We start from the raw sequence: 17,762 nt of genomic DNA, 5'->3' as shown, positions 1-17,762 counted from the left end.
TGAATCTGTCTTCATTTCAGATTGACAAAGGTCAGTTTAAAAGATTTGTCAGATTTTGAGATTTCCGGGCGAGTCCCGACTGCCCTGTCTCCGACTGAACATGTCGGGTCGGCCCAAATGAATGCCGACAGCTCCTCGGACGGCCGACGGCACGGGACACACCGAACAGACTTGAGTCACCGACCTCGCCAGACGGTCCGACGGCCGATTATCGGGCTGGTGTGTCTTCTCTCTAAAGAACACAACACAATGTGCATAAAAAGAGTTAACGTTTTATTTTTTTAAACAATCATAACAGCGAGATCTACAATCTGTGGGATTCCTATGTTATGGAGGAGAGAGCGTCAAAGCTTGCTAACACTGCTAAGAAGTGGCTGACTGTGACTGACCTGATGTAATGTTCAGCTTACTGGTTACAGCAAAGGCAGAGGGAGGTGCTTCCAGGAGACATGGCTGCTGCACACAAAGAGCTGCAACTAAACAGAACAAGGCACCAGATTCAGAAAATAAACTGAAGAGGGGGCATTAGTAGGGGGAGGGATAGGGGTGAATAGTGATGGCTGTGGTAAGAGTTAGAGAAAAAGATCTATATAGATGAGCACAATATACTTTAGCAGTTTTGAGTGTAAAAAATGAAGCACGCTGGACTTTGTGGTTGCTATACTCACAGAGCTGCTGAGATGAAGATACTGTCCTTAGTGGCCCAGCTAAAGCCCAAACATAGGAGCAAACTGCTGCCTGGAATCACATGCTACTTGGAACTATAGACATGAAAAAGAACATCAGGAGGAAATTAGATTAATAAAGTGTTACATGTTAGACACAAAATGTGATGACACAGCTAGGAAGGGACTCAATGTGACTAACCTGATGTAGTGCAGGGCTGATTCAATATATTAATATATAGGCTATCCCAATATAGTATACACTGAAATGTATTGACTTTTTGTAATGATAATATGCTTTAACATAAAACATCCTACCTCACTATAAACATACATAACCGACTACAGGTACATTTGAAACTTGACACTGGCATACAAAAGCATACAGTTGATGTAAGATAAACATTAATATAACAGTAGGCTAACATTAATCCAGAAATATCGTGATAAACTACTGAAAGGTAACATTTTACTTCACTGTATAGCCTAGAACTTAAATACATTTTGCTGATAATAATTCACCTGCTGAGAAGGATCCTATAGTCTAATTCTCCAAACACTGATTAATTATTATAAAAAAAAAAAAACTTTTAACACAGGATGCTGTCGCCTGTCCCCATGACACACACACACCCACACACATACACACATACACACACATACACACATACACACACACATACACACACACACACACACACACACACACACACACACACACACACACACACACACACACACACACACACACACACACTTCTGTTACCTACAGAGAACTGCTGCTATCATCTCTTGTGTATCAGATAATGAAACGGTGACGCTAAGGCTATCACACGATGACTCTAGTGTGTGCCCTAATATGTAAAACGAATAATTGTGGCCGCGGCAGCTCGTGCAGTTACCGCGAAATGTCACTACTTCAAAGTTAGCTGCCGCTGCCTGCCACAAAGTTAGCTTGCCTGCTGACTGTTTTCATCCTGGAGGAGACTCGTTAACCGCAGCTAGAGGCTACTATAACAAACCAAATGTGCATGCATGCATTCTCTTCAAAAGTCCACTTACCGGCACTTCAACTTCCAACTTCCTCTCGTTCTTGCTGGCCGCCGACGGACTGTGTCCCGTTCACTTAATACATCCATGCTGTGGCTGTGTCCACCATAGACTGTATGTATATGGTGTCCACAAGTGACGCGCCTGGCAGGAAGAGGACACGCGTCACGCGATAACCCTGGCCATCATGTGATTTGAAGGTTTAGGTCGGTTAGGTAGCTAATTATTAGTGGGAATGCTGATTCAGCAGAATTCCAACTATTGTTATTCTGTTCGGCCATTTTTATTATTCCGTACGTTTTTTGGCTCTCCGTAACTTCTGCATACGTTCAGCTATTAAAACCATTCAACTTTTAAAATGTTCAGCTCTTTCAGCTAATGATGGGACTTCTTCAACTTTTTTTCTACTATTTATACTTTTTTAAATATTAAGCTTTTTAACACTTTTTTTAAACATTGAAGTCAATGAGAGCGTGCTTCAAATCCTTCAAATCCTGTTTCAAAATGTATCTCCTCCTACATTCTTTCACCTACAGACATGATTCAAACTAAATTGTTCACAAAATATTCAGGTATTCGGGGTGTGCTCAGTGTTTTGATATCTTTTACAGTTTTTGTGAAAAAGCTGTTAAAGTTTAGTGTTCGTTTCAGGAAATTTTATTTATTAAACAGAGTGTGTATTGCGTGAGCTAGAGTGGATGATGTCATCGCCAGAGCACAGAACCTTAAAAAAATTTGTCCCTTCTCTATAAATTGCTCTCACACTCACAATTTTTAGTTGTCATACACAATTTATACATCACAACGTAGGTAGTTTTGTCTAGTTTCAGCCAATTTGCTCAGTTATGTGATATGACTTATACTTTTGGCTTGGTGTGCTTCGAAATGACAAGAGTTCCACATCTTCCTCCATGTGCTGCCCTGTTTAACATTCTCCACATTTCTGAGCAAAACGCAGAGTGAACCACTTTTTTAAATTGCTGATATGCACACATTTTTAAATTTATCAACATAAATTTTATATGCATATGTCACGGGGCGGAAGTTGATTTTATTTAAGCATGCTTTTTTACTTTGGATTTGCTGTGGTTTTAGTATTTGCTGTGTTTTTTTATCTTTTATATTGCATGCTTTTATTTTGAAACGTGTGGTGTGTGCTTTTAATGTTGGTTTTACTTCTGCCAGTGAACATTTTAGTAATTAGGACTTAAAGACTTGCACCTGGGAGCCAGAGGTAGATTGACTGGTTTTTAGATAAAAAGGGAAGAACGAGCAGAGAAGGAAGAGACAGAAAGGAGACACGGGAGAGACACGCAGCGAAGAAGCACATGATGAAGGACACTGAGAGCAAAGAAGCACATAATGGAGGATACTGAGAGCGAAGAAGTACAAGAGACCAACAGGAGAACATGAAGGAGGACATGGAGAGAATGAGAGCACCACAGATGGAACAGAACAGGCAGAGGAGCAGACAGAGAGGAGTGGATGGAGAGACACAGAGAGCCACAAAGGAGGCCTGAGGCTACACCTGAAAACTCAAACACCGATCGCTAGCAGCAGCGGTGGGAGAAGGTAAAACTTATCCCTCCCGCGTAAGTCTCTTTTAAGACCGGTGTTTGTTGTTGTGTACTGTACGAAGCGGTGGCACTTTTAAAGGACGTTTGACTGGCCTAGAGTTCTCTTTTTACAGGCTATGCCCCAGGAGAGGAGCCGAACGGCAAAGAAGCTGGTTGCCAGCGGAGACCTGTGGATGTTTAAATCTCTCGCTCCTGTTCTGTTGGACCATCTTTTAACTTGAATTTAGTTGTTTGTGTTTTTGTTTTTTAAATTATTTTTATTTAATTTAAGAGGAATTTTAATTGTTTAATGCCTTTTTTTAAAATAAATTGTTATTCCTCAACTGGGTTTTATTCACTGTTTTAAATACACTAGTTTAACTGCTCTCCCCCAGTAATAAGGACCTGTTTTAATCTTTTATCTCAAATTGGAATCTTTGTAGTTTTAAGAGGTCCTAGGCCTCAAGCCAAAACCTAGGTGGCATTGTCGGCCCCCTTACACTCTTCTCCCTCCCTGTCTCTGTTTGTTTCTCCCTGTCTCTGGCTCTCTTTGTCTGTCCTTGTCTCTGTTTGTTTCTCTCTGTCTCGGTCTGTCTGTCTGTCTGTGTTTGTCTGTTTCTGTTTCTCCTTGTCTCTGTCCGTTTCTGTTTCTTCCTGTCTGTCTCAGTTTGTTTCTGTCTGCCTGTCTATTTGTTTCTGTTTGTCTCTTTCTTTCTTTCTTTTGATTTCATCCATGTGTGTATATATCCTGTTTCTTTTCAGGCAATATATTCACCTCAGCTCTTTAGGGTCATGCTTTTTTGTTCTATGCAATGGATATGTCTGACAATAATACAAAGTATTTATGCGTTTAGCCTTTTTAGTCAATTTATTTGAACTTCAACTTTTGACAGTATTACAGTTTAGCTTCCAGCTTTTCTAGAAATGTATTTCAGCTCTTAGCTTAATAAGGTAATGCAGTTCATCTTCCAACCGACAATTTTACATTTCAACTTCCAAGTTTTTCAGCAGTGCAGTGCAATCCATTTGAGATTTTTCAAACAATTTATTTCATATTTCTGCATTTTCATCTGTTTCTCATAGCATTTGTAAGTTTTATATATTAGTGGTGTTATTCAACTTTTTAATGAAATTCATGTTAATTGAAACCATTCATACTTTTTCAACTATTCTCATACTTCAACTTCTTACTGATTTAAGCTATTCATCCAGTTTAGCTTTAGCTATTCAGCATTCCCACGTATTTTCTGCAGGAAATGCATTTTCTAGTTATTAAATATTCTTCTTAAACAGACCACTTGTGGGCCATCGTCAAAAAGAAAATATGAAGAAAAAATATGGACAAAAAAAAGGCACTTTGGCCTTGAGGGGGCAAAAGAGCAGGTGCTCAAGCATATATATATATATATACCCGAACCCACGGGCCAGGCCGGGTTCAGACAGATATTTAGAAATTATGTTCGGGTTCGGGTCGGGCTCGGTCATATCAGTGCGATAAGGCATTGAACATTTTAAATTAAACAGCTTATTAACGTGCGCTTGTTGCCCCGTGTGCACTGATGCACTCATCTGTTGACATTTCCGAATGCCCTACAGTTGCTTAATAAAAGCGGGCTTTCCACACAAACAAACGTACATGTGTCATTAGTATGAGAAATAAAATGAGATTTTAACTGTGTCGGGCTCGGGCCGGGCTCAGTTACTGCTGTGTCGGACGCGGGCCGGCCTCGGACAGAAAAATGTGGCCCGATCCACACTATAATGTGTACCACCGGGATACTGGTACAGATCGAAGAATATGCAGAATACTTTATTACAGACGGAATACTCGACACAGTACGCGACGCAGACCAGCACCTCAGCCTGTGGTGTCACTTGATGCCAGGGAAGGGGACATCGAAAGCGATGTGCAAGAAAGCGGAAACGCGGAAAGAGGGCAGGAGTTCGAGCTAGGTCAAAAGCTAACGCTAGCCGGCCACCTGTCCCATCCATCCTGCTTGCAAATGTCCGCTCATTAGACAACAAACTGGACTACATCCAACTTCAACGAAACTCCCAACGTGAGTTCAGAGACTGCTGTGTTTTTGTTTTTGTGGAGACATGGCTGAACTATCCAGCTACCAGGCCTGCTAGCTTTCTGAGCAGATAGAGATGCTGCTCTGTTAAGTAAGACTCGTGGAGGTGGGCTGTGCTTGTATCCAACTAGCCTACTGCTCAGCGCTGGTTAGAGTTAAATGCTGACCATTCTACATTCCACGCAAATTCACGGCTTTGTTTATACTCTGTGTTTACATCCCACCAAGCGCTAATGCTACCAATGCGTTAACTGAACTTTACGGAGCTATCAGTGAGCTCCAAAGCGTACATCCAGATGGACTATTTATTGTTGCTGGTGATTTCAACCACGCAAATCTCAAGAAAGTTCTTATATTCTATCTTCACCTCACAGTGAACCTAACTTACAACAATCAGTGCTCTGTTACAAGTCTACTTATGCCCTGTCTTTTGTTGTCTGTAGTAGTAATTGCACTTTATGAGTAGTCTATAATGTGTGTGCACTAAATGTAGCCTGTCTCGTATGTCGTTTTTATATGATGTTGTTTTTATATGATGTTTTTATATAATGTCGTTTTATAAAAATGTTATTTTTATATATTTTAAATGTGTAACACCACTTGAGCTACGGTGAAACGTTATTTCATTTCACTATATACAGTGTATATGGTTGAAATGACAATGAAACCCACTTGACTTGACTGTCAAGTGCATTCTGGGAGTTGTTGTCTTTCATCCACATGAGCCAAAAATACATTTTCTGGCTTTTCTCGGTCTAGAAGGCACCAGCTTCTAAAAAAAAAGCACATTTCTACTACATAAATGACTCAATTTAATTACATATTCATCTTTCCAGCAATGAAATATCCCTTTAACCACCATAATGTGGTTGACATGGGGCGGGAATGAGAGTGGGGTCAAAGTAAAATTAAATGATTGTAATACCAACCATTAGTAGGGATGTCTGCAAATGATTCAGGCACTACAACAAACCTTTATTAGCCTTTATCGTCAAAGTGATTTACAGAGTTATAAAAAAAAAAGAATGGTTTCAGACAGTCCCACATCTGATCAAAAATATTAATGTTGGGCCGCCCGGATAGCTCAGTTGGTAGAGCGGGTGCCCATATATAGAGGTTTACTCCTCAACGCAGTGGGCCTGGGTTCGACTCCGACCTGCGCCCCTTTGCTGCATGTCATTCCCCCCTTTCATGTCACCAGCTGTCCTGTTGAATAAAGGCCTAAAAATGCCCAGAAAATAATCTTATATATATTAACCATGTTAAAGATAATGAAATGCCACCATTTTAACTGGAATGTTGCTGTTTCAAATCTACAGACTGAACAATAAATCTGGCTTGAGAAGGTGATGACATGTAGCTACTCATCAACTGTCCTGTGATAATTTACAGAATCATAAAACAATAAAAATAGCAGGTAACTATGTACATTATTAAATTGCTACAAACTAAATAATAATTGTGAAAAGATTCATTCATCCTAAGTCAAACTTAAGTCTTGTGATTTCATGCAACACTGAAAGCATATAAACAAGTAAAGATGCATCTATGAGAACATCAGTTATACAAAGGTACGATAATACAGGACTGTTAATTATTGCCATTGTCATGTATGGGAGGCAGACACAGTAATATGCACACATACATTTGTACAACACCGTTTAAAAACAAATTACAAGTTATAATCAAACTGTATTCATATTGTGGGGCAATTCGCTCTCAAAATTATTTATTTTTTTGAATTTTGAAAGAATATTTTTTCCATGGATAGATTTAGATACTAAACGACTGCAAACTTCAAACAATAGAGACGATTTCCTGTCCCTGTAAAACGTTAGTCAGCAGCTAACTTAAGCTAACGTTAGCTTTGTAGAGATCGTAGGACTTCCCAAACTGAATAACTACCGCACATATAAACACAAAACTTCTTTGCTAGCTCAATCTTGTTAGAACTAAGGTATCTGCTGAAAACATTTTTTTTTTCCATCAACAGATATAGCTCCTGTACGTCCGCAAAAATTACATTTAGCAGCTATTTTGCAAATTTGACATGACATCATACTCTGGAGATTTATCTCTACGATCCAATGACATGTAAGTTCTGTCCTCTTCTTTTGGCTTCACATTATTTCTTGCCTTCCTTTATGGAAAAAAAAAGCCATATAAAAATAAAATTAATATTAAAATTAAATATTTTTTAACAGCTTAAAACAGCCTAACTCTTCAGCAGACCTTTCATAAAAAAAAGTATAATCCAGTGTAATAACATACCGGCCATGCAGACTGTGAACAAGATGTTCACACTGAGAGATACAACAGCAACAGCCAGGAGAAGAGTTCCACTGCACAGTCCACAATGTTGCTCAGGACCTGTCATAAGAAATAACATAACACTGTATGCCACATATATCCCTGTTCAAGTTTAACATTCATGCAACAGTGGCTAGGCTGCCTTTTTATCAGCTACAAATCCCCATTCATGCCACGTGACAGCTGTTAATAATTTAGTCAGGACTAAACATTGAAATAAAGCAATACAAACTAAATATATTAAATCAGTGCACTGTATAAAGCTAGAACTATGAGGATAAATAGAACTTATAGAATAATATATAGAATAAGTTTGAACTTGGATACATACACTGAACATCTATCTGTATGTTGTTGGATCGTCCAACTCCAATATCATTTTCAGCCTTGCAGAAAAAAGAACTGTCTTCTTTAGATACTTTAAAGTTTAAAACAGCTCCGGCCCCAATAAAAGTCTCCTGGCCTCCATCAGCTCTGTACCAGGTGTAGTTCCTTACTGCTGGGTTGGCAGTACTGCTGCATGTCAGAGACACATTCCTGCCCTCTGGTACTGGACCAGAGGGATTAACTGACACTGTGGTGTGATTGGGGGAATCTGAAAAAGGACGAATAAATAATTTTTATTATTTATAGGTGTAACATAATCTAATACTTGTATCCAAATAAAGGCAGGTTATGTCAGTGAAATTAGATTGCTGCTGACACCTTTTTGTAAAAGGCATTCCCGGAAAAATGTGTCTTTTTTTTCTTTTCTTGTTTCGTTCATCATGGAACAGGCCATTGTGAGCTACTAGACCACCTTAACATTTGATTAATTATTGTTTCAAGGTCTCTTACTGGAATTTCACAGTAATCAACATACAGTAAACAGCTGGCTTTCTTGAGCTTTCTCTACTTGTTGGCCTGTTTTGAAGCGCAATTTATTTGCTAATTAAAATACATAAACATGATTTTAAAGTTGTGGAAACCATATAGTGTTGGCAATAAACATTTGCAAAAAAGTTTAAAATTTAAACTTAACTTAATCAGAGGTGGTATGTATAAGTACATTTACAAAAGTGCTGCATTAGCGTGTTGTCAAATTAAAGTTGTAAAAGAAAGTCAGCAGAACATTTTTGTAGCTCACTGTCCAATCTGAGTTTTCTGTTGCACGACTAAAACAACCTTTAAACGTACTCATGTTCCACCAAAACAAGTTCCTTCCGCAGTCGCCCATGACAACTTTGATTGGTTTAAAGAAATGGCAATAAACCAGAGCACGTTTTTCTTCCATCCCGGAATACTGTGTGGACTAGCCAGGAAACGTCTGGCAATGCAAGACAAATTTTCCTGTAATGTCTTTGTCTTCTGACAGGTGTTTATTTTCTTTGCCAGTTGACAGTGTTTTCCGTTCCTCCATATCTGCCTGCCCGGATCTCCTCCACCCAGTCCAGGTACGCCTGGAGTAATCCGAGGTCATCCACAAAGTTTGCAATAATCCGGAGTCCCGGTCGACATTGCTCCAGCTCCCTCAGCCTCCTCCTCCCCACCTCTCTGATGTCATTCCCAACAATGCTGATGGAGGAGAACATAACCAGGTAAGAGTTATTACTTTTAATTGCAACAAGCCAACAACTCACACTAGATGGCAGTGTTTCCATACATTATCACATTGAGAACACTGAGCAGAAGTTGATGTGTTTTAGTCTTACGTCAGTGTCCTCAGAGAGGTGTTTCTGCTGAGGCAGCTGACGATGTTTTCTGTTCCTCGCTCTGTGATGCCAGTGATGTCCAGATAGAGTTCCTCCACAGTGGTGTTGTGCTCCGTTGCGTTCCACAGCTCCATAACCCCCTCTGGACCCAGGTTATTGACACACATACTGTATACATTAGTGTAAGAAATGTGTTACTGTTAAATATATATAGTATAGTGTATAATAACATAACAAAGGCATGGACAAAACAAAATATGAACTCCTTGGGAAAGGTAATAATCGATGTCCACTGACCAGGTATTGACGATAAATAATAGGATTTTTTTAAGAAAAGGGAAAAACATTTTGATCAATGACATCTTATTGCCACTTTAATAGGTAATTGTTTTAATTAGAAAGACTTGTGATTACAGTCCATGTTCAACAGATTAGCTTATTATTAATTAAGACCAGAACATTTTCCATTTTTATTGGATCAAATGAATCAGGCAACATTACTAGCTGGGTTAATGGTAGCAACATAAGAGGAAAAAGAATTATATTGAAAATACTCATCTGGTTGGTTTCAGTTACCCAAAAATACCATTATGTGTGTTTATGCGTGTTTATGCAAGAAGTTTAACCTTAACCTGCAGTTATTATAATTCATAGGCCTATAGTGGCAGATTGTTTTTAAAGTAGGGTGTCTGCATTCTTCATTCGGTCTATCTGCTCCTAGTCTCGCTATGCCAGACCCTCCTCCAAAGCGCACTGAAGGAGGGTCTGGCTACTCCACATAGCATTCGGGGATGGGAAGAAAACATGCTCTGGTTTAATGGCATTTCTTTAAACCAATCACAATCATCATGGGCGGCGCTAAACTCCGCACAGAGCCGCTGTCAAATAGTTGTGCGAAAGAAAACTCAGATTGGACAGATAGTCTAGCTAGCTCTCTGGATTTACCCTGCAGAGATCTGAGGAACAGTCAACAATAGTCCTCATAAATCCATTGAATTTAAAATTCTACCACAAAGAAAGCGGAAGCAAACGGAAAATACATGCATCCGGTGGAATTTCCTGTGGCACCGGAGCAATCCCAGAAGTGGAACGTCAAGGTTATAGACTAATCTGCTCCCAATCAGCATGGATCCTTTCTGTGTAGTCGAGGTAAACCTGAAGTCCATCCTCAAAGTTGGCAGTAATCCATACACCTGGTTGTATTAGCTCCAGCTCCCTCTCCCTCCTTTTCCCACCTCTGTGAGGTTATTTCCAACAATGCTGATAATGGAAGACATAACCATTAACTGACACTAGATGGCAGTGTGTTCATTTGTTGTAACTTATCAGGAGTTTATTTTCCTGTAATGTCTGTGTCTTCTGACAGCTGTTAATTTCCTGAGCCAGTTGACAGTGTTTTCCGTTCCTCTCTGTTGTGGCAGTAACCCCTTAAAGAAGTGTCAGGGGAGGTTACTCATAATGAGAAATGCAAGAAGTCCTTGTTTGTTTGTTTCGTCCTTCCTTTATTTACACATATAACAAATTTAAAAAGATACAATATATGATTTGCAAGGTAATGTAAAGGAGAATTGCCTAAAAACCCTGCAGGGACTTGAAAATTCACATTTAAGGATGTTTAATAATTTAAAACAATGAAAAGCTTAATAGACTCACACAACTAAACACAAGCCTTACTGATCATAACCCCTTAGAAATGATAACCTAGAACCAATGTGCATGTCCCAGGCATGGGATGCCTAAAAGGAATTATATAATGTAAAGCAACTTGGATTTTATTCCCACTAAGAGTTACACATTTGTTAAAAATGCAATATAATCTTAAATCTTACACATTTATTTACTGGCTAAGAAAACTATATTGGAAAGATATTATAATACACATGCATGATCATCTTCTTCCTATGTCGTTTACATTTTCTATTATGATATAGCCAGTAAAATAAAGGCTTTCTAAATAATTTTGATGAAGAGTGCCTTGGATTTTCCTTTTTTTCTACATGTAACAAATTATGCATTTATGCTGCAGTAAAAACAGCTGTTAAAATAGCACATTCATCACATCAATTCAGAAATTCAGTCCTGTCGTGTTACAAGGCCTTGTGATAATGTCTAATGAGAACATGTTAATACAAACTGAAAGGAAGAATAGGACTGTCATTAAGTGTCATTGTTATATATAGGGGGAAAACATTGACACTGATGATTTACTATATTATTCAAATTGATTGTAGTCCTTATATTTGTTGTTTTTCTGGGATAGTCAGAGAGGTGCTAATTAGTTTGCAGTGTTTACATATTTGACCTCTTCATGTATTTACATGTGAGGGACAAAACACGATGATATAATGTAATCCAATGCATAATCATTACCAACAACGCCACCACCACCACAACAAGTATCTTAGAAATTAAACATATTAGGCATCTCTAAAATGAACCTGGGCATATTCACTATACACCACCTTCTTTGCATCTTTTCCAGTCCCAACCCTGTCATACTGACTCCCCATCTCCAGTGCATCGCTCACATAATTTCTGCACGTGCCTCCCTCTTTGCACCTCTCTTCCTCCAGGTAGGAGCTACCAGATGGGTTCCTGCCCCCAGAGCCTTCTCCCTTCTTCTTCTTCTTCTTGCTCTTCCAAATCACACTGGAGTAAATCACATCACTGCCTTCTTTATTCTTCTTCTCTGAGCTTGTACTGGCAACCTGTTGATGTCCTCGATGAGTAAATGGCATATTTGACATTCTCATCATATTGGTGTTGACATAGATATCCTCCTCTGTTGTGAGAGATACCTGAAATAAAAAAATAAAAAATCTGTCTGTGGTACAGACACAGTATTCTGTTAGGCTATCCCTAGTCTATATCCACGGCGTTCCACTTCCGGGATTGCTCCGTTGCCGTCGGAAATTCCGCCAGATTTCACTCTTTTCAGCCGGATGTCGTTACCTTCCGTTTAGTTTGTGTTGGAATTTTAAACTCCAGTGGATTTATGAGGACTATGGTTAACTGTTCCTTAGATCTCTGCAGGATAAATCCAGACAGCTAGCTAGACTATCTGTCCTATCTGAGTTTTCTGTTGCACAAGTAAAACAACTTTTGAACGTACACGTTCCACCAAAACAAGTTCCTTGGATATTTTGCAGCGGCACCGTGGCTTTTCCCGGTGCTTAGCGCCGCCCATGAAGATTGTGATTGGTTGAAAGAAATTGCCAATGAACCAGAGCACGTTTTTGGGGGCTTTTTCTGCCTTTATTTGACAGGATGGCTAGGTGAGAAAGGGGAGAGAGAGAGAGGCGGAAGACGCAGGAAAACGTCACAGGTCAGATTCGAACCCTGGACTTCTGTGTCGAGGTATAAACCTCCAAGTATACGTGTGCCTGCTCTACCCACTGACCCAACCCGGCCATGCAGAGCACATTTTTCTCCCATCCTGGAATGCTTTGTAGACTAGCCAGACCCTCCTCCGCAGCTCTGTGGAGGAAGGTCTGGCAAAGCGAGACTAGACTATCCCTGTCTAATACCCAAATTAGGAAACGGTCTGTACCTTATTTTCCGTTTCACTACTCAAGCCTCGACTCATCACAGCTGTGCTGGTGTCACCAGGGCACGGACTCTTTGATGGGTTATGGCAGCCAGTCCTCTGAGCCCTACAAGATAGGACAGTAAGACACTCCATCCCACTTACCTACAGTAGGCATTTTCATTTCAACTTTGCTTGTCAGCCTGCTCATATATTAGTTGACAGAATGAAGAAGTGTGATCAGTCAGACACACTTTTAATACTTCTGGAATATCTTGAATTATAAAATTAGCTACAAAGGTGGTCATAATTGATTAGGTACATTTATGGTTAGCAATGATAAAATACAGCTGCTGATCATTATCTATAAATATTTAGATTATCAAAGCAACACGAGACTAGCTCTACAGAGGCAGAATCATTTTTAAAAAAAAATAATGTAATTGTCAGGGGGAAATCGTCTTGAAAAACACCCTTGTCACTGTTTTATATTGTTAGTGGATTTGTTGGCCATGGTGATTTTATATAATTGTTTTCACATTTTACATTAACATTTTAAGTTCTTTTTCATGAAATACATTTATCATTTTGTGCAATCACATCAAATTAACGCTGTTAAACATTGGTTCTGGACAGGAGTTAGTCCACTCAGAGAGCGGTTAAAGCTAGAAAACATTACATAGAGTCAGTTTTTATACTAGAGTTAAATGAACAACAATAACCTTGCTGCATAGTGGTAATCTGAACATTCACGCTGTCCCAAGCTGTTACCTACCTGATAGCAAACAGTAGAGCACACATTAGTGCTGCTGTTAGAACACCAACTGTGATGATGAAGAATGGCCACGTAACTCGACCTGAACATTCTGTTCAAGAGAGAACAGAAGATTATGAAAGTTATTCAGAAGCATTAAAACAGTTAGAATTTTTTTTTTTAGTGAAGTACTTTTGGACAAACGTGGAGCTTGAAAGGTTGAGGTATAACATCATGTATTGGTTAGCCTAGAAATCTAGACGCATAGCGGCAGCAAATGTAATTTGCAGCCAGGGGGTCTAGCAACTCTCCGTTGGCTTGCGAGCTGGAAAAACCAAACTCTGGCCGGGCCAATCACATTGTGTATAGAGTCGGTGGGCGGGCTTATGGTGAGTTCCCAGACCCAACATCTTGATGTGGGTATGGCTTGTCAGGCTATCTATTGGTAGGATATACAATTAAAATAGAAGAGAAATACAATTTAAAATCCAACAAAAGGGTTCAGTGATTTATTTATAATATTTGTTTAGCATTTTTTTCTTTTTAAAATTCACCAATATTTAGTCTCAGGAGTAATAGGTTGAAACAGAAAGACTGTGATTGTGTTGTAAATGTTAAATGTTTTTTATAATAAATACTTTTTTCTGTATCAAAGTTTGACAGATCCACCCCAGACATGATGGATGTTAATTATAGAAGCTGAAACCAAGAGTGTGCCGCTTACATGCCTCTCCTCTACAGTAGCCTATGCAAAACCAAAACACTAAATAGATATATAAACTTTGCACATGTATAGAGAATATGGCTTTGGACTCCAGATCAAGTTCATCAGAATTTCGAATAATCCTAATAGTTTTCGACTAATCAATCAAACTTGTATTCAGACAGACCTTGACTTTCCGCAGATGTTTGAGGCTCAAGGCTGTAGATATAAAACCGCAGAGTAGCAGATCCCAGAGAGTTGGAGCTGCGGCAGAGCAAGGTGGCAAGATCCCTCTCCTGTGGTTGATTCACAGTGATGATGCTCCTGTCATTCAGAGGCTCGTAGCTGATGACAAACCTGTCTGAGTGATTGACGGGTAACCCATCCAAATGCCACTGTAAAGTGGGAGAAGGGTTTCCCAAAGTCTCACAGGAACAGTTGAGCTGGGCTGCAGCTTTGCTGCAATCAGATGAGGGCAGGATCCGGGGAGCAACTGTAAAGAATGGACAGTAAATTTGTCTTTGCTATAAGCAAACAAACATTTAATGGAAGTGGTGGTGAAAAGGAGACTATATTCAAATTCTTATAAATTTTTTGTTTTTACATTTGTTCAAAGCCTTTTTAACCCCCAGTTAGTATAGATGTGATTTTATCCTAACATGTACAAATGACTAATGTTCATAATGTATGAATTTCAGCAGAGGATAAATGAACTGACATGAAATATCAGCTGTTAAACTCGTGCTAACAGATGACTCAGTGCTGCCATCTTGTTTGTTGTAGACGGCAGTACAGGAGATGTTCTTCTTGTGATGGAGGTGAGAAGCAGTGAAGGTAACGTTAGAGATCTTGACTTTAGTTTGGTCCTGATTGTCCTGCAGTGTCTCCTGACTGCCACCCAGGCCGGGGGTCCATGTCAGAGTTGGAGGATGAGACAGACAGGGAGCTGGAGCAGAGCACGACAAACTCACTGAGTCTCCCTCCTTCACCTTCAGTGTGGACGGAGTCAGAGTCGGACTGGGAGGATCAGCTGGTGGGAAGATACATACCAACCAGTCACTAAATAAACACTCATTTTTCTCAGTTTTTTTAAATGCTATTTGCCACATGCAATGAATACAAAACAAGGTCAAAGCAGTTCTCTAATAGGGAAATGACCAAAGTGTACGTATATGGCCTTTAAAACCTACCGTTGACTGAAATATACAATTTTTGATGAAAATCATTCTTCAGTTTGTCACATTCCACTCTGAAGAAATATGAATTGCTGTAATCAGGTTTCATGTTGTTCAGGGTTGTGGTGCAGTTTTTTATTGTTAAGTTTCCTATCAGTTCTCCATTTATTGTGGATGATTTTGAAGTGCTGTCAAACACAACAGTCTTTCGATCATTTTTCCACACTGCTTTACATGTGTTATCCAAGTTTGATTCATATTTAGCTGTTATGTCAAATGAGCAGGGGATGGTCACACAGGATCCACTCAGAACCTCGATGTTCTGTGGAATAAATGCCTCAAACTTTCCACACAGGGCACCTGAAACACAAGATACAAATCTTGAAGAAGATAGTTTACAGTAGGTTCTTTACTGCCTTCTTAAGTTTTTTTTTTTATTGTTATAGTTATTGGTCCATATATAAATGAACCCTGACTCACCTTGCAGCAGACAGGCAACGAGAAGGAAATTCAGAGCTCCAGCCATCTTTGTTTGTCCGGGGAGGCAGAAACTCAAGTTTAAAACAGTTCACATGTTTGCTAAATTTCATCCCTAAAATAACAGGATCTTAAAGCAGGGTTTATGTAAAGGCTTGTGTCAAATGTGACTTAAGTTCTCAGGTTGTTTACTTTTTTGTTGTACCTTTATATTGTTTTAATCTTAAAAAGCAACAACAACAGTATTTAAGTAAATTATTAAAATGTTCAACTAAATCCCATCCGAATCCAAATGTATGGATTTTATATAATCTGTTAGCAGCTCTTTAAGGCAGGATGACGCAGTGCACCTATTTATTACAATAAGGAAAAAGAGTAATATGTGGCTATATAATTACAATGACTTGTAAAATGTTTCTGTACCCAATATAATTTAAACAGACTCCAATTAGTCCAGAATACTGCTGCTAGACTCCTCACTGGCACCAAAAAGTATGACCACATAACTCCCGTTTTAGCTGAGCTTCATTGGTTGCCAGTGAAATTCAGAATCGATTTTAAAGTTCTACTTTTTGATTTTAAAGCACTCCATGGTCAAGCCCCTCCGTATATTTCCGATCTCCTGTCCACTTACTCTGCTGCCAGGGCACTCAGGTCAACCAACAACTCCTTGTCATCCCCCAGACACGCCTAAAAACCAGAGGGGACCGAGCCTTTTCTGTAGTAGCCCCCAAACTCTGGAATTCCCTCCCACCCCATATCAAATCTTGTAATACAATTGCTAGTTTTAAATCAAACCTGAAGACGCATTTTTACTCTTTTGCTTTTAACTCCCTTTAATTCCTTTTTTTTTTATTTTTTTTTTAAGATTCAGAGCTATGAACTGAACTCACCTTTTTCTTATCTTTTTGTATTTGTAAATTTTGTTCCATTGTTGTTTTATTCTATGTTACATTATTTGACTTTACCTTTGCCTAACTATATTCATGGAGTCTTGTACACTTGATTATGTATTTTTAAGGCATACTGTTTCTGCCTTCCCTGCTCTACCTGTAAAGCACTTTGGGTCAACTGTTGTTCGTTTAAATGTGCTATACAAATAAAATGACTTGACTTGACCCCCCTGTACTGTAGAGATAAACATAGTTCTCTTTAAAGTGGGGAAGAAACATTTAACTGATATGCAAAAACAAATGGCTGTGGACACATATCTTAACTGTGACAACACACTTTCATTAACAGAATGCAGAACATGAAATCATGATATAAAGGAAAAACAGGAAGTGAAATGCTAAAACAGTGAAACATTTTCTGTACTTGTTTGCTGTTTTATTTTGAAATTATTTTTTAAATTAACTAATTGCAGCCTGTTAAGCCAGAATGTCAGAAAACACAATCAGCTGCCTCCCTAAAAAATGTTCTCATCTCTCAATGACCATCTGTGAATCTGTTTTTGCTTTTCTTTCCAAATTTGCAGATGACCAAGATAAAGCCCAGTGAATGAACTTAAACTCAGTATTTTAATCTAAATGTTTGATTTATTGATCTGTTTTATATAGAAGTTGTAATGACTTACGTTTTCGTCAGGTCTGTTTTGCACTTAGATGAAAGTTGTCATGTTGAAGTCAAGTTCCTTCGAAGTGAGGTTGCATTTTCAGAGCTTGTGGGAATTATTTTGAAAATGAGGAAGTTGCTCAAGTGTAGGTAAGTGAGTGATATTTGCAGCATATTTACCACCATATTTATCTAATATGATAATGTCAAAATGTGTCTTCTAACA

General features: G+C 38.9%; 2 protein-coding genes and 1 long non-coding RNA gene across 3 annotated transcripts; all 3 read right to left on the bottom strand.

The window, feature by feature from the left end:
- Positions 1-247: 247 nt before the first annotated feature.
- Positions 248-1,793, bottom strand: LOC116059896. The gene is made up of 3 exons (XR_004107406.2): positions 1,728-1,793; positions 669-761; positions 248-476 (listed from the first exon to the last, which is right to left on the bottom strand). It is a non-coding gene; the product is annotated as an uncharacterized LOC116059896 (long non-coding RNA).
- A 9,474-nt stretch (positions 1,794-11,267) lies between these two features.
- LOC118496115 lies at positions 11,268-14,305 on the bottom strand. The gene is made up of 4 exons (XM_036006398.1): positions 14,266-14,305; positions 13,649-13,739; positions 12,898-13,000; positions 11,268-12,145 (listed from the first exon to the last, which is right to left on the bottom strand). The coding sequence occupies exons 1-4, from the start codon at positions 14,303-14,305 to the stop codon at positions 11,765-11,767; spliced, it is 615 nt and encodes a 204-aa protein (XP_035862291.1). The 3' UTR covers positions 11,268-11,764.
- A 186-nt stretch (positions 14,306-14,491) lies between these two features.
- On the bottom strand, positions 14,492-16,067 carry LOC116060520 (myelin-associated glycoprotein-like). Its single transcript, XM_031314122.2, has 4 exons — positions 15,986-16,067; positions 15,521-15,865; positions 15,049-15,360; positions 14,492-14,823 (listed from the first exon to the last, which is right to left on the bottom strand). Exons 1-4 carry the CDS (start codon positions 16,029-16,031, stop codon positions 14,492-14,494), a joined length of 1,035 nt encoding a protein of 344 aa, XP_031169982.2. The 5' UTR covers positions 16,032-16,067.
- Positions 16,068-17,762: the final 1,695 nt, after the last annotated feature.

Source organism: Sander lucioperca, chromosome 10 (assembly GCF_008315115.2).
Source record: "Sander lucioperca isolate FBNREF2018 chromosome 10, SLUC_FBN_1.2, whole genome shotgun sequence".
Taxonomy (NCBI): domain Eukaryota; kingdom Metazoa; phylum Chordata; class Actinopteri; order Perciformes; family Percidae; genus Sander; species Sander lucioperca.
Note: the sequence above shows the minus strand (reverse complement) of the source record. Positions and strands in the feature narration are given on the sequence as shown.

Bases quoted from the DNA above. Each gene is read 5' to 3' on its own strand.
- LOC118496115 (XM_036006398.1), bottom strand. From the start codon at position 14,305: ATGTCTGGGGTGGATCTGTCAAACTTTGATACAGAAAAAA. The intron at 13,740-14,265 runs GTATTTATTATA...TCTCTTGAACAG, and splicing joins AAACTTTGATACAGAAAAAA to AATGTTCAGGTCGAGTTACG. The intron at 13,001-13,648 runs GTAGGTAACAGC...CCTATCTTGTAG, and splicing joins GCTCTACTGTTTGCTATCAG to GGCTCAGAGGACTGGCTGCC.
- LOC116060520 (XM_031314122.2), bottom strand. From the start codon at position 16,031: ATGGCTGGAGCTCTGAATTTCCTTCTCGTTGCCTGTCTGCTGCAAG. The intron at 15,866-15,985 runs GTGAGTCAGGGT...CTTGTGTTTCAG, and splicing joins CGTTGCCTGTCTGCTGCAAG to GTGCCCTGTGTGGAAAGTTT. The intron at 15,361-15,520 runs GTAGGTTTTAAA...TCTTCCCACCAG, and splicing joins ATTGTATATTTCAGTCAACG to CTGATCCTCCCAGTCCGACT.